Here is a 15,577-nt window from a genome sequence, read left to right as displayed (position 1 = left end):
GGCGCTGTGCTAGGTGAGGGGATGGGGGTACAGTAGAGTGCATGGCGGACAGAATCCCCACGTTGTGCAGCTTACATCCCATGCACGGTCACACAGTGTGTGAGCATACATAGATATCTCAGGATCTGTATGCTCTGTGAGATGAGGGCTGCGGAGAGAAATGGACAGGGTAAGTGCGACCAAAAGGCCTGGGGTGGGCAGTTGCCATTTTATATAGCATGGTCAGAGAAGGCTTTGGGGGTGAGGGAACTGATGCTGGTCTTGGTCCCACCTGATGTGCTTGGGCATGCCATGGAGGCTCTCTGGGGACCTCAAAGCAATCCAGTCCTTTGGAAGAATGTGTGTCTGCTCTGCAGTAGCCCTGATCCAGCCTCAGGATGACTGTGCCATTGCTTTGGGTCCATGAATGGGTAAAAGGCTGATGTTGAGTTAGTCCCACCCAGTCCAGACTCTTATTCCTGGTTTTACCTGTGGCAAACTGGCCTGCAGGATCTCAGTCTCAGAGTAAAAAGCTCTTCCCTCCCCCCCTCCCCCTTGCATTCGTCCAAAAGAAGGCAGGACTCCATTGGCCTCGGGGATTCGGTGCAGGGACTCCATTCACAAGCTGGCAGTCGTCTGGCCAGGCCAGATGCAAGGCCATTTAGCGCCAAGATCCTGACTCCTCCCTGGGCCTAGGCCCAGTGCCAACTGGAGCCTCTGCCTAGAACTGGCCCCATGTGAGTCCTCAAAGTTAAATATGATTGATGCTTATTGATGAGTCAGTTTCTTGCCCACTCACTGACTCTCACACTGTTCCTTATCTTTATCGTTCACCCTTGTTCTCTTTGAGCATTTCTCACTTTTCTCCCCAAGATTCAGGTCACTGTGGTGGAGGGTGTTGTGATGTGAGGAACTCACAGCCACTCCTCCCTGACCCAGAAGAAGGGAGGGTGTGCTGTGTCTGTGGGCACTGCAAGGTGAATTGTACTCGAGAGGAGTAAGGAAGGGGAGGTTGGCAGGACCTGCAGGAACAACGTTTCCTTGGGAGGCCTGTGTGCCGCCAACCCCCTTCCCCAGCCTGGTTCAGCCGTGGTCTCCCTGGGCGGCAGTTTGCACGGGGTGCGTCTGGCTCAAGCTGACTCACTTTTTTTTGTTGTTGGTTGGTTGTTTGTTTTTAAAGTCCCAGCACTTGTTCTGTTTTCCAAGTGGAAAGGAACTACATCTCCACCTTCTTAGAGTTTCTGCTGTTCAGGGTCCTAGGGAATCTCCTGGAACAGTTGTTCTGTTGTGCTGGTTGCGCAAACCTGAGATTCAAGTAAGGAAGGCCTGATGTGGTTGGTGTGAGTAGCTGGGATTACAGGCGCGCGCCACCATGCCTGGTTAATTTTTTGTATTTTTAGTAGAGATGGGGTTTTGCCATGTTGCCCAGGCTGGCCTCAAACTCCTGAGCTCAGGCAATCTGCCTGCCTTGGCCTCCCAAAGTGCTAGGAGTACAGGTGTGAGCCACTGTGCCTGGCTGTGTATATTCCTCATTATACACCATTCTGCAGTTCCACTCGGAGAAGAGCACAATGAAAACTCCACTACTCTTCCAGCTCCTGACAGACGGGAGCGGTTTATGTATTCCTTCTTGGCTATTTCTAGTTTACAAGCACTCAGCTTCACTGGCAACAGTCATTATGTTTACTGAGTACCTACTATGGACCTGGTCCTATGCCAGGCTTTGGAGAGTCACCAAGATGATGAAACCTAGACAGGATCCTTACAGTCTAACAGGGAAGATAGACTTGTAAACGGGCAATTGTGACAATGGGATGAGCACTCTGATCCCTAGATGAGCTACCGTGCTGATGCAGAGGGACAGTGACCAGCACAGACAGTCGGGACTTCACAGGGAGAAGATCCTCCCCTTGGGTCTTAGAGGACAAATAGAAATTTACCAGGAGCACAGAGGGAGGGAGGAGCAAGTCCAGAGGCACACAGAGCTGGAATCATCTGATGCTTTGGGGGAGCTGCAAGGAGTTTGGTGTGACTGGGGCTTGGGCTGCTGGAGGGTCAGAGGCGACAGCACAGAGATGGTAGGCAGGGGCCAGGCAGAGGCACATGGACTTTGTCCAGGGGGCCAGGAGTTCCTGAACCTTGCTTACCATTAGGATTGCCTGGGGATTTTCATAAATACTGAGCACGGAGCACTATTCCGTATCTGCTGAATCTCACCCTTCAGGGAGTGGAGCTGGGAATTGTGCATTTAAGAAAACCTCTCTCTCTCTCTGTCTCTCTCTCATATTTCTAACAACCATCAGATATGAGAACAGTTGCCATAGGCGGTGAGGGTGCCCTAAATAGTTTTAAGCATGTGGACAATATGGTCCGATTTGCAGAATTAATTGATGGCATTGGGGTGAGCATAGAACAAGAAAACTGGGAAAGCCCAGTATGGGTATGAACCAAGGTAGGGACAGTGGGGAAGGATTCTGGAGCAATTTCAGAGGTAGGTCTTCACAGGGCTGGATGGGGCTTAGCAACTGGTTAATGTGGAGAGGGGAGGGAAGAGGTTGGGTGATGAGTGGATAGAAGGATAATTCATGACCCAGTATAGGGGACAGAAACAGAAGAGTGGGTTTGCATGGAAGACAGTGAGTTCAGTTTGGAATTTATTGAGTACTTACTATGCATAGTGCCAAGAACTGCTCTAAGCATTTATGTGCATCACACCTCATTTATTTATTTATTTATTTATTTATTTATTTATTTATTTATTTATTTTTGAGACAGAGTTTCACTCTTGTCGCCCAAGCTGGAGTGCAATGGTGTGATCTCGGCTCACTGCAACCTTCTTCTCTCAGGTTCAAGTGATTCTCCTGCCTCACCCTCCCAGATAGCTGGGATTACAGGTGCCCACCACTACGCTGGGCTTATTTTTGTATTTTTAGTAGAGATGGAGTTTCACCATATTGGCCAGGCTGGTCTCAAACTCCTGACCTCAAGTGACCTGCCCACCTTGGCCTCCCAAAGTGCTGGGATTATAGGTGTGAGCCACCGTGCCCAGCCTCGCACCTCATTTATTCTTCACAGCAGCCATTTTGGAGACAGGTCTCAAAGCCCGGCAGTCTGGTCCTAGTATCTGTGCCCTAAGCCAGAGATACTATTTGACTCCTTAGATGTGAGGTACTTATAACTTCCCAGTAAAAACTGCAGTGGGATGTCTGGATCTGGAGCCTTCGAGATCATCTAGTTACAAATGTGTGTCTGTGAGTCATCCAGCTAGACTTCAACCTCAGCCTGGTGTTTGGATTCTCTGTCTGTCATCTAAGAGCAGCGTGACATTGTCCTTAATTTCAGAGCCTTGGTTTCCTTGTCTGAAAAATGTAACTAATGGCTCCTCCCTCCTGGGTGTTGTGGAAGTTGAGAGAGGTGCCATGTATCATGTGCCTGCTATTGTTTCCAGCACAGAATGATGCCAGGATGGTAGCCACCATTCTCTACTCCAGGTGACTGTTCAGAGGAACAGGCACAGCAATGTGCAGAGCTGAGACACCTGGGAGACATGGTCACACCACACATGGCTGGAGGGGAAGTGCAAGGCAGCAGGCAGAAGCAGAGAGCAGGAGGTGATGAGGAAGGAGCAAGATGTCTCATGGGAGGTCAGGGCGGGAGAGAGGGTACCGAGGGAGCTGCTAGTGTCACCTACTGCAAAGAAGTCCAGCCAGGTGAGTTGCAGAAAGCTGATGGCATCACCCACTGCCCAGTTTATCCGCAGGGCTGGCCAGGTCTCTTGGACTTGGTTTCAGATGGTGGCACTCCCCATTACATAGCCCTCTGTGTTTGTGTGAATTTTGTTCTTTCTTTCTCCTCTCTTTCTTATCTGGGCCTCTGGCCTTGAGGCTTCCTGTGGATGCAGCTCCCTCCCACTTTCCCAGCAGCCTCTCCCAGGAGGCAGCAGGTACCCTGGCCCAGGGCGCAGGCTCAGGAGCCAGATACTCATGGTTGGAATTGGCTGACCCAGCGTGAACGTCCTTGCACTTGCATTCTCCTTACCTGTAAAATGGGGACAATGTCCAGGCGCGGGGGCTCACGCCTGTAATCCCAGCACTTTGGGAGGCCAAGGCGGCAGATCACTTGAGGTCAAGAGTTCGAGACCAGCCTGGCCAACATGGCGAAACCCCATCTCTACTAAAAATACAAAAATGAGTTGAGTGTGGTGGCACATGCCTGTAATCCCAGCTTCTTGGGAGGCTGAGGCAGGAGAATCACTTAAACCTGGGAGGCGGAGGTTGCAGTGAGCCAAGATCATGCCATTACACTCCGGCCAAGAGTGAAACTCCAGCTCAGAAAAAACAAAAAGCAAAAACAAACAACCCATCTCTACTAAAAATATAAAAATTAGCCGGGCGTGGTGGTAGGCACCTATAATCCTAACTCCTGAGGCAAGAGAATCGCTTGAACCTGGGTGGCGGAGGTTGCAGTGAGCCGAGATCACGCCACTGCACTCCAGTCGGGGCAAAAGAGCAAGGCTTCATCTCAACAACAACAACAAAATGGCGACAATGATAGCAGCCACCTCTCAGGGTTGCTGTGACACTGAGAGCAGTGCCAGGCAGAGTGCAGCTGCTCTCACGGTCATCACCCTTTCCTGCAGTCACTCGTCCTCCAGCCCCGCTCTTATTACCTCTCTCACCACCTCCTTTGCTTTCACCGCCTTTCTCTCTTTTCCTGTCCCCAGTGACTCTTGTAGCTTCTGGCATACCATCCCACCACCTTTGCCACTCATAGGGGGCCTCCCTTATGCTGGCTGTGCTGGGCGCTTTCATGCGCATGTTCTCTCTGAAAGCCTTCACCATGCTTACGTATATATCATCAGCCCTATTTTACAAAGGAGGCATCAGTTGCTCACCCAGTGACAGCTGGGAGATAAAACCAGGTCTCCTTGGCTCAGAACCTGCTCACGCTCGCTCTACCAGTCAGAGGCAGATGCCGCTTTTCTGTGAACCAGGGACGGACCGTGGGGAGGCTTGCTTATGGGGTGCGTTGGGGCTTTCCGTAGGGAATGCCATCTCCCTCCCTCCCTTTTATTTCCGCTGGCTTTTTCCTCCAGCAGCACATTCCCAGGAGATTTCAGGTCAGAGAGGAAATGCCTCTGTAGATGTGCTGGCCATGCATTGCTCTGGCCCAGGCACTGCATGAGGAAGCGGCTGTCGGGTGTCCTCCAGACCCCTCCCAGGAAGGGGCCTCATTCAGTTTCTTGGGAACTGCCTGTCTTTTGTTGTGAATGGACCACATTGTGACTGGCCTGTGGGTCTTGTCAGGGGTTTGGGGCCTTGTGAGGGGTTTGGGGCCCTCTGAACTGAAATGCTTCCTGTGGGTAGAGAGCTGCAGGAGACCTCAAGGCCCAGCTGCCCTCACCCCTAGTCCGTCGCAGCTGAGAGGTGAGGATGCAATGCAGTGTGTTCAGCCCTCTGGGCTCAAGGTGTGAGGTTGTGTGGACCCTAAGGCAGTCCCCGTGTCCCTGGCCTTCGGTGATGCTGCCTGTCCAGCACTTCTGGGAGTAGAAGGAGGATCATGGATGGCTGCCTGGTAGTGTCGGTTCTCTGGCCTCCCCAGCCTACCTCCTGTCCATGGCTCCTTCTCCTACATCAGTGAGCTCAGAGACTGTTCTGACTATGAGGAGGAAGGGGCGGTAGTGTGTCCTCAGCCACTCCTCTCTCTGGTTTCCCAGCAGGTCTCTCCCCCGGATGTAGGGCTGAGTTCACTGTCCTGCATGAGTTCATGTTTGCAAAGGGCCCTGAGAGCTGGGGGAAGTAGAGAAGAGCTGGGGGTACTGAGGTTTGACGCCTGTGACCCCCAAGGCCTTCTCAGCCCAACCTCCTGCAGCCTCCTAACCTCAGACAGGCCTCCAGGACCATCTCTGTAAAGTGATGTCCTCGGGTCCACATAGGCCTGGGAAGGGTCCTCTGCAAACTGTTGACAGCAGATGATCCAAGGGTGACACAAGGGCCAGGAGCCTGGGTAGCCCTGAAAGGTCTTGGTGAGGTCGCTGTCTCTGTGTCTCCACATAGCTTTCATTTCTGCTTTGCCATGCGGGGCCTGTGTCAGCAGAGACTGCTGATTAACCGGCATCTGCAGCAGCTCCAGACGGGCCGAGGTGCTGAGCCCGCTGCTGATGAGAATCCCGGTGCGGCGGGAAACCTGCACACATGAGCTGCTAGAGGCAAAGGCTCTCACTGCCCTGGTGGGTAGCCGGCCCTCCACAGAAGGAAACCTTGGTGCCCTCAGCCTCCTACCTTGCTTTGCCCCATAGTCCTGAATAGAGTGAAATAGGATCCATGGAGGCAGCTCTTCCCCTGAGTCCTGTGGGCAGTGGAGGGGGTCACTGCTATAAAGGGCAGACACAGCCTGGGTCTGCGAGGCCTCTGCAGAGCGCGTGCACTATGCTGACCAGGAAGAGCCTGGCCCCATCCAAGCTGCAGAGACCCTTGTGATGACTCATGGCTGAGTGCCAGCTGGAGTGGGAAGGGGGAAAATCCCTTCTGGACCCCTAAGGACAGATGCTTAGGGACAGGGCAGCCCGGATGTAGATCCTCTGAGTGTGGCGGCCTTTTATGGCTTGGTCCTGTCTCCTGGAGAGGCCAGGGAGTGCACCTAGCTCAGTTTGGGGTGTCTCTCAAGGGGTGATGAGTGTATTTGTGAACCATCTCTCTCCCCCTCCTTTCAGTGGGTGTATAACATTCTTGACAAGAAGGCTGAAGCGGACCGGATTGTTTTCGAGAACCCAGATCCCTCTGATGGTTTTGTCCTCATCCCTGACCTCAAGTGGAACCAACAGCAGGTAAAGGTTTCTGGCTGGAATGCCTTGGTCTCTGGCCACCCTGCTCCAAGTGCGGGTCCTTCTGACTGTCCTCTTTCTCACGCTGGCCTGTCTCTAAGCAGATTATAATTAACCAACAAGGGTTGGCCTGAGCTCTCTGTGGGAACTGGGTGAATACCTGTCATACCTAAGTGCTTTTGCTTTAATGGGTCAGCTTAAAACCCTTTCTGGCTGTCCTCCCACCCAAGAGGTAAAATGGGGTGATGTTTGCGCCCGTGACTACATAGGCCATTCCTTACCAGCCAAGTGGTCTGGGCAGCCGCCTGTGCTTCCAGCTGCACCTGGAGCCCTCAGTGGGGTGTTTCCATTTTGTCCGTTCCCCGTGACACCAGCAGATCCAGGCAGGCCTGTGTTCTGAAGCACTGGCAGGCAGGAACCATGGTGACCAACCCAAGGCATCGCCTCCTCAGCCCGAGCTGTGGAGTAGGTTAGTCCAGACTTCCACTCGGGCCGCTCGGCCCCTTGCCCTGGCCTCCAAGCACCTCTGCTTCTCCTACTTTCCTAAGGAGCAGGTTTGGGAGGAGCCGTCCTCCCTCACAGGTATCCCTTTCCAGTTCCCTATGCGCTTCTGTGTCTCCCAGACCAGCCCACCACCAGAGTTATCACTTACCACCACCTCTTTTACACCTGAGAGTTCACAAACCTTTATACCCTGACGTGGTCAGAAACTGGCAGAGCCACTGTGTTGCAGAGAGTGCTGTTCTTACCACAGACTGGAACCTGGCTGTGCTCAGCCTGCAACAGAAGAGGGGCCTGGATAAGGCCGAGGTAGGCAGGCAGGCAGGCATGGGCACTGGGAGCGGACGGACATCTCTCCTCCACTTTCACCTGTGGAGTAATCCAGGCTCAGATGTGCTGTTCTGCTCTTGGTGGGCCCATCTAGTTTTTGCACCCCTCACAGGCTGGAGAGACTCGCAGAGAAGGTCTGCCCCTCCATAGGCTCATTCCCTCTGCTTTCTCAGTTGTGGCTGCCCGTGAGGCCTTCAGTTTTGACTTGGGGTTTAAAGGGGTGGGATTTTGGCTCAGAGTTACACAGGCAAGTGAGCATAATTCGTCTCTTGACAAGTGGCTTGTGGGAATTCCCAAATGTGGCCCAAGGGGTGGGAAAGAATTTGAAGGGATTTTCCAAACTTGCAGCATTGATTGATGATTTCCTAGAGCAAGTAAGTTCAAAGAAGAGGGCTCTCCTTGTGTGGGGCGCTGCAGCGAGAGGCTAAGGGGATGCCTGCATCCACTCTGCCCTTCCCTGCAGCTTCTCTCTGCCTGTGCCACCTTCAGGCCTTGAAGGAGGGAGCCAGGACTGGCTCTGTAGGCATTTGAAGAGGTAGGACCTGAAGGCCCCTTGTCTCAAACTGAGCGGTGGCTCTGCAAACCCCCATCTGTCCCCCGGGGCTGCCCTGCACCTAGAGATCCAGGGTTAGAGCCTGGGTCACAGGAGGTGGGGCCCACCATTAATGAGAATCCCAGCAGGGCCATGGAGGTGTGGGGTAGGAGGACCTTCTGCCGCACGAGACTCTTGAAGACTGAGGAGCTTGCCAGGGGATTGCAGTCTTAAGGCCAAGGAGGGACAACAAGAGATAGACTTACCCATCTCTATTCCAGAAACCCTGAATGCATTTGAGCCCATGGCAGAGAAGAGAAATCTGCCGTCCTTCTGACTCCAGTGCCGGCAGGCTTTGCTTCACCTGCCAGTGGACCCTCCCTTTCTCTGTCCCCTTTAAGACAGGAAAGGCTTTAGGAGCTGCACTGTGGCTGCCAGCCACAGGGCTGGAATTACTTGTCCTCAAGGGTCATGAAAGGGCCAGCTTAAATGTCACACTTTGCTTCATAGCGATGGCAGGTGTGGTCCTTCTTAACCTTTGCTTAATTCTTTTTTTTTTTTTTTTGAGACAGAGTCTCACTCTGTTGCCCAGGCTGGAGTGCAGTGGCATGATCTCAACTCACTGCAACCTCCACCTGCCGGGTTCAAGCAATTCTCGTGCCTCAGCAACCCAAGTAGCTGGGACTACAGGCGTGAGCCACTGTGCCCAACCTTAATTCTTACTTGACTTTTGATGATGCCCTATTTTAGTGTCTCAAATATTTGACTTTTGACAGCACTGAATTTGATAATTCTCTTTGAATTAGGCAATGTATCCAGCAGGAAGACAGGCCATGCCTGGGCTTCTATTCTTTGTCTTTGGGACAGGGAAGGGCTGGGGATAGGGAGGCACCCTGGTGTTTGCTTTGAGGAGCTTTCCTAGCCACCTTGAATCTCCTGCCACTCGTCTTGAAAGTTACTGTCTCCAAACTGATGGCCCTGAATTAAAGAGATAATCCATTTTTTCATCCATTCAACATATATTTATCAGGTGCCTGTTTGCTAGAGACTGTGCCTCCTTAGAGGTTATAACATCCCTTCTTCTGTTCTCTTAAAGGATCACCTATGTATTCTTTTTTTTTATTTGTTTATTTTCTTGTAGGTTTAGTTTATGCATGTGGCAAAAATGCACACAGTACAGAGGATATTCAGTGAAAGTATGCTCCCTCACCTCACAGCCCTTCCTTTCCCTTCCCCAAAACAACTATTGTTGCTATTTCTTTGTCTCTGGTGACCTTTCTGTATTGGGTATATAAACATATATGTACATGTGTATATGGATACACACGCATGTTCAGTTCATATGATTTAAGTTCTTTGGTCTAAAGTTCTCAGACCAGGCAACTCTTCTTTTGAGTCACCCCAGAGGTTAAGAGCTGAGTCTCCAATGCTCCAGCAATTCTTTTTCTTCCTGCCAGGAAACTATTACTTTGATTTTACTGTCTTGACTTGTAAAAAGAGACTGACGATGTCTATCTGTCTTCCCAGAGTGACTGATGGGCCACCTTCTGGGGCGCCAGCCTGAGGCCCTCTCCTGCCCTGGCCTAGCTTTCTTCAGATCACTTCTCTGAGCGAGCAGGCCCTTTGGCTGCCAGCAGGAAATTTTAGGTCATGTCTAATGTCAAAGAATGGATTATTTTCCCTGCCTTACCCAGCCTGTTAACTGACACCCAACACCACGGGCTGACACCCAGCACCAGGCTCCATGCCCTATTCTGTGCCAGTGGAGCAGAGAGTTGCGAGTTAGAGTCATGTTTGTGACTTGTCAGCAGACATCATCTGAAACAAATGTTACTATTATTTGGGAGTTCCATTACAGTAACACATAGAACAGCTGAAAACATACACATCCACCACCAGGTGCACATGCGTGCATGCGCACACACAAAATTCAAGTTCAGTTTTGTTTCTGGGCTTCTCTTTGCACTCCTAAGTCCAAAGTGAGAGAGTACATTTCTTGGCCACAGGCCATGAGAGAGTACACAGGGGACTTGGGGCAAACTGAGGCCTGGTGCATGCAGCTCAGCTACACGTGGGAGCTTCCTGTGGGCTCATCTGCAGAAGGTCTGAGGCAGAGAACACAGATTCTTAGAACTCTGGCAGGAAAGAATGTTCATGGCATGTAAAGACCATGGCATAGTTGGATATCAGGCAGTCATATAGAAAAGCCCATCCTGAATTTTCAATTTGAGGCCCCAGGAAATTTGGTTGGGTGAGTCATGGTCCTCAAATTATCTCCACAAGGAATCTGGTAGCTCAGACAGAAGGGCAGGACACTGCTGGGTTCTCCCTGTGCCTGGCCCCTCAGAGCCTTGATGTCTGGGGCCTGCCAGGCGCATGGATGTAATTGCCAGGCAAGGCCAGGGTTTAGGTGAGCAGGGTGGGTTTTCTGGGCAAGAGGAAGAGTTCATTTGCTCTCCGGCACAAGATCTTGACTTTAATTCTTTGTACTGTTGTGACCTCCAGGTTTTTAGCCAGGCTGTGCTCAGGAAGGACGGCCGGAAGGTGTCCTGTGAGATAGGGGAAGAGAGCAACAGGCTTACTGCCCTGGTGTGTGTGTGCTGCTGAGCTGGCCCTTGGCTCCCTTCTTGGCCTTCAAACCCCACTCCACCCCTTCATGAGCCTTGACTCCAGATAAATCAAGTTGCTTCCTCTCCCCTTATGTATACATTCTATGCCCTATACATTTGTACCCTATACAGTCTTGCCTCCAAGCCTTTGCTCTGTTTCCTCTACCTGAATATCCTTTCTCCAAATTCTACCTCTTTTTCTAGACCTGATCCTCTGCCTTCTCTTCCAGGAGGCCTTCCTGGGTTCCTCCAGGTAGCTAGAGTCTTTCCTTCCTCCTGTGCTGGGATTATGTTGTGTCTTACAGCAGAGCTACCTGCATACATGTGATGAGACTGTAAACTCTTGGAGGGAGAGAGTTGCCCTTGCTCTTTCTTGAACCTCCTGGCTCCCTGCCCCTGACAGCTCTGGGGAGTGAGTATATAGAACTGTCTGCCGGACGTGGTGGCTCACACCTGTAATCCCAGCACTTTGGGAGGCCGAGGCGGGCGGATCATGAGGTCAGGAGTTTGAGACCAGCCTGGCCAATATGGTGAAACCCCGTCTCTACTAAAAATACAAAAAAAAAAAAAAAAAAAAAAAAAAAAAAAGGGCCGAGCATGGTGGCACGCACCTGTAGTCCCAGCTACTTGGGAGGCTGAGGCAGAAGAATCGCTTGAACCCGGGAGGTGGAGGTTGCAGTGAGCCAAGATTGCGCCACTGCACTCCAGTCTGGGTGACAGAGCGAGACTCTGTCAAAAAAAAAAAAAAAAAAAGAACTCTCACATGGTATTCTCTAGCAAGAAGCATACACAGAAGGCCTGCTTCTCAGACCATCCCACACGCCCGGGGTATGCGGATGCGCGCATTGCCGGCGCTTCAGTCCTGCTGCGGGGTTTCTCCTGGCGCTGTAGGCCTCAGGGGTGGGTGCTTCCTGGCTTACGTGAGAACTCCGGGGTTGGCAGCCTCCCCAGGTCTGTTCCCTGCTGAGCCTGGTCTCCCCTTGCTCTCTACGCAGCTCGATGACCTGTACTTGATCGCCATCTGCCATCGCCGGGACATCAGATCCCTACGCGACCTTACTCCGGAGCACCTGCCGCTGCTCAGGAACATCCTCCACCAGGGGCAGGTGAGCGGCTTCACCAAACCACATGGAAGCCCAGGGAAATTAGACTCAGATTCCAGTGTGTTCCTGGGCCCCCTTCCTCACCCTTCCCAGAGTCCATCTTGGAGAGACTTCTCTCTGGATGCCAGTCTCGGGGACCCCATTAGGCTCTTCAGGTTGAAGAGCAGGGCTCTTTGTCCCTGGTCCTGCCTGGCGCCCCAGCTCTGCTTTCAGCCACCTTTCCTCACCCTCACACGCCTTCCTCAGGCTTTCTGCATCCGGGATGCACTTCCACCCCTCACCCCATAGACTCTGGTCCTTAAGTCCTGGCCCCTCCTACTCCAGGATCACCTGTCTCTCTCACGACAACCATGACTACCACATCATGCCAGAGTTTCTTGGGAGTATGGGCACATGACTTCGATATGTGTGTACACATGTGTCTCCTTGTCTAGATTGAAAACAGGCTGAATTCTGTAGCACCTGGTGTTCTGGGATACTTTCTGTCTGGGATATTTGTTGAATTGAATGAAATTATCGGGGCTCTAAACAGAGCCCAGGAGCAGGGGGGGATAGGGGAAGAGTGTCTAGAATCTTGGGTGTGGTCCTGGCCTGACATTTGGACCCTAACCAGCTGAGTGGCCGGGGGTGGGTCACTTCACCTCCCTAAACCACATTATCTAGATGGATCCCTTCTAAATCCACCATCCTAGGGGCTGGGTCTCAGTCTTTTTTCTACTCTGAAATGTGATGATCTGCCTAACACGCCAGAGCTAGCAGTCACAACGATGCCCAGCCAGGAGAGAGGTTGGCCCCTTTTTGACCAGTGCTGCTTCGAGGTGTTAATGCAGACCTGGAGGAAAGGCTCTGCCCACACCCAGCTTCCCCCTGCCGCTGGGCCCCAATCTGTCTTCCCTCCTGCCCACCCATGGCACCACCCCTCAGCTGCCTTTACCTTTGTGGGGTGACTTGTTCAGATCCTGAAGCAGTTCCTGGATATTAAAAATGGCAGAGAATGGTGTCTTTCTCTTGGGGAGATGCCAGGTCAACACTTTGATCTGCCCAAGGAGCTCTGACAGCTCCGCCCTGGCAGGCAGACCCCACTTACTCCAGGATGCCCCTTGGGTGCCTTGGCCCTGGTCCCACCCTGCTGCAGAGATTCCTGGGGTGAGCTCCAAATGCAGAACACGGTTCTGGGGTGTATACTGAGCCCACTGAGGCCCTAGTATTTTTCTCTTCACCTCTGACCACCTCAGTGATTTGCCCACAGTGGAGATAAGAGTCTCCGCTTAATTCTATGCCTGGCAGGCTCCTGAAGGTGGAGGTTGGTAGAAAAATACCCACCCCTGAGCAAGGCGGAGGTGGGCAGAGGGAGCCAGGGCCACAGTCAACGCTTTCCTCTTCTGCAAGGAGCCCACCGAGACTTCCCCGGGTCTGTGTGGGAGCAGCCCCTCCCACACCCCTTCCACAGTCCTTGCTCTTTCACCAAATTCTCAGCATAGCCCCATCCCCATCTTCATTGTTTCCAAGCTCCACCCTGTCCTGTGCTAAAAGAGAGAATGAGGCTTCCTCCCATCCACTGCATGACTGATTAAAGGCTCCTAAATCATGAAAGTCCCCATAGTCTTGGGAGTCTGGGGCCTGTCTGTAGACACTGGACCTTCCAAGATTCCCGGCAGCAGCTGTTTGAGGAAGCCAGTGTTTTATCCACGTTGGGTGGGGAATGCTGATTGAGGCCGCTCCCCCCTTCTTTTGGGAGAAAGAGTCTCAGCTTTGCTGCTGTCACCTGCACTTGTGGATTTCCTAGACTAGAAGACAGAGGAAGCTGAAGCGGACAGCAGGCAGAGAGCTGTTCGGAGGGTTTTTATGAGCTGTCCCAGGCCAACCCGGGATTCAGACGGGAGGAGGGTCTCGGTGGGGACATGGCGCCGGGCCTCAGACAGCACGGTGACTCCTGGCCTGCCTGCCCCTGTCTCATCAGGAGGCCATCCTGCAGCGCTACCAGATGAAGGGAGACCGTCTGCGAGTATACCTGCACTACCTGCCCTCCTACTACCACCTGCACGTGCACTTCACCGCCCTGGGCTTCGAGGCCCCCGGCTCAGGCGTGGAGCGGGCCCACCTGCTGGCTGAGGTGATCGAGAACCTGGAGTGTGACCCCAGGCACTACCAGCAGCGCACGCTCACCTTCGCCCTCAGGGCCGACGACCCCCTGGCTCAAGCTCTTGCAGGAGGCTCAGCAAAGCTGAATTAACTCAGGCAGAAGAGCACAGATGTGTGGGATTGGGGGAGGAGTGGGGACAAGATTTTTTATCTCCAAGTGAATTTTCTAAAAATGTATTTTGTACCGGCTTATTCCTAGTAGTGAATAAACTAGTGGGCTCACTCAGTGTGGACAGTGTGGCCTGGGAGGCAGACAGATGGTGGGGGAGAGTGGGTGGGTAGAACCTGTAGGGAAGGCCTTGAGAATGGTGGAAAGTCTCCAGGTGGTGGTTTCAACTGACGGGTGGGAACTGCCCTGGAAGGGTGCCAAAGGCCTTCTCCAAGCCCCAGGGCTCACCGTCCATGGTGGCTTCCTTGTCCCCACTCTGTGCCTCTCCTGTTTGCACTCCTTATTCTGCTCCTCCCCCTCTCCCCTCCTCCTTCCTCTGCCATCCACCTCTCCTTTGAGGAGTTCCCCAAAAAACCAAACTTGGAACCTTTCAGGAAATTATCTATAGAGGTTTCTGATGGCACTTCCTCCTTCCAGCAGTGAGGTCACACCTCCCTGTGAGTCAGTCAACCCTGTTGATAAACTTCTTGTTGACGAGGATAGGGGCCTGGTGCCTGGAAATGGGCGGGTTTTAATATGAATCAGATTATGCAAGCCTGAAAAGCCTGCCTTGCTTTGTTATTTGGTCAGTGAGTCCCCGGCCTTGAGTTTTTATCTCGGCAGAAAGACAAAACAGACTCACATGAAGCAGCCAGAAGATCAAGTGCCAAACAGTGAATCAGCAAAGGGCAAATGATATGGTTGCAGTTGAATACAAAAGCCCGGAGGCGGCTCGGGTTCAAGGCCTATCAGAGGCAGACGTTCAGAGGATCTTGAGACCAGGAAGGGACCTCAAAGCATCAGAGGCTGAAGATCAGTTTAGGGAGCCATCAGGACTTACCTGGGAAGGGTGACACCTGCCACTGCTCAAGCAGAGCAGGGACATGGCTTGTATGGGCGGTCACACAAGTAAACACACAAGGCTTTCTCTCCGGCACACAGGACCAAGGCATCATGCTGCCAGAGGGGCTGGCATTTGCCACTTTGTCAGAGTAGGGCTGTGGATTTTGTGCCTTGCTTGGGAAGCTCTCAGGGATGGCAGGATGGTAGGCTCTTAAGTGACAGCACGGGGGAGGCTTGAGGCACAGTGGGTGGTCCTTACTCTCCATCCCCTGCCTGAGTACCAGGCAGCCTCATTCAGAGACTAGCCTCTGCACGTGCAGGTGGTAGCGCAGGTGCAGCCATCCTGCTTCAGGGTCTCAGGGTCTGCTCTGGACCCCTGTGGCCCTGGGAGAGACTCCTTAGAAACAGCAGAATCACCAACATGGTGAAACCCCATCTCTACTAAAAATAGAAAAATTGGCCAGGTGTGGTGGTGGGCTTCTGTAATCCCAGCTACTTGGGAGGCTGAAGCAGGAGAATCACTTGAACCTGAGAGGTGGAGGTTGCAGTGAGCCACTGCACTTCAGC

General features: G+C 52.6%; 1 protein-coding gene across 1 annotated transcript in view; it reads left to right on the top strand.

Moving 5' to 3' along the window:
- Positions 1-14,245, top strand: part of DCPS (decapping enzyme, scavenger) — a 39,821-nt gene extending 25,576 nt beyond the window's left edge. The window contains 4 exon segments of the mRNA XM_031653884.1: positions 6,692-6,805; positions 11,770-11,880; positions 13,838-14,071; positions 14,073-14,245. Of these exon segments, the coding sequence (XP_031509744.1) occupies positions 6,692-6,805; positions 11,770-11,880; positions 13,838-14,071; positions 14,073-14,105 (492 nt within the window). The 3' untranslated portion in view covers positions 14,106-14,245.
- The last annotated feature ends 1,332 nt before the right edge of the window (positions 14,246-15,577 follow it).

Source organism: Papio anubis, chromosome 12 (assembly GCF_008728515.1).
Source record: "Papio anubis isolate 15944 chromosome 12, Panubis1.0, whole genome shotgun sequence".
In the NCBI taxonomy this organism is placed as follows: domain Eukaryota; kingdom Metazoa; phylum Chordata; class Mammalia; order Primates; family Cercopithecidae; genus Papio; species Papio anubis.
Note: the sequence above shows the minus strand (reverse complement) of the source record. Positions and strands in the feature narration are given on the sequence as shown.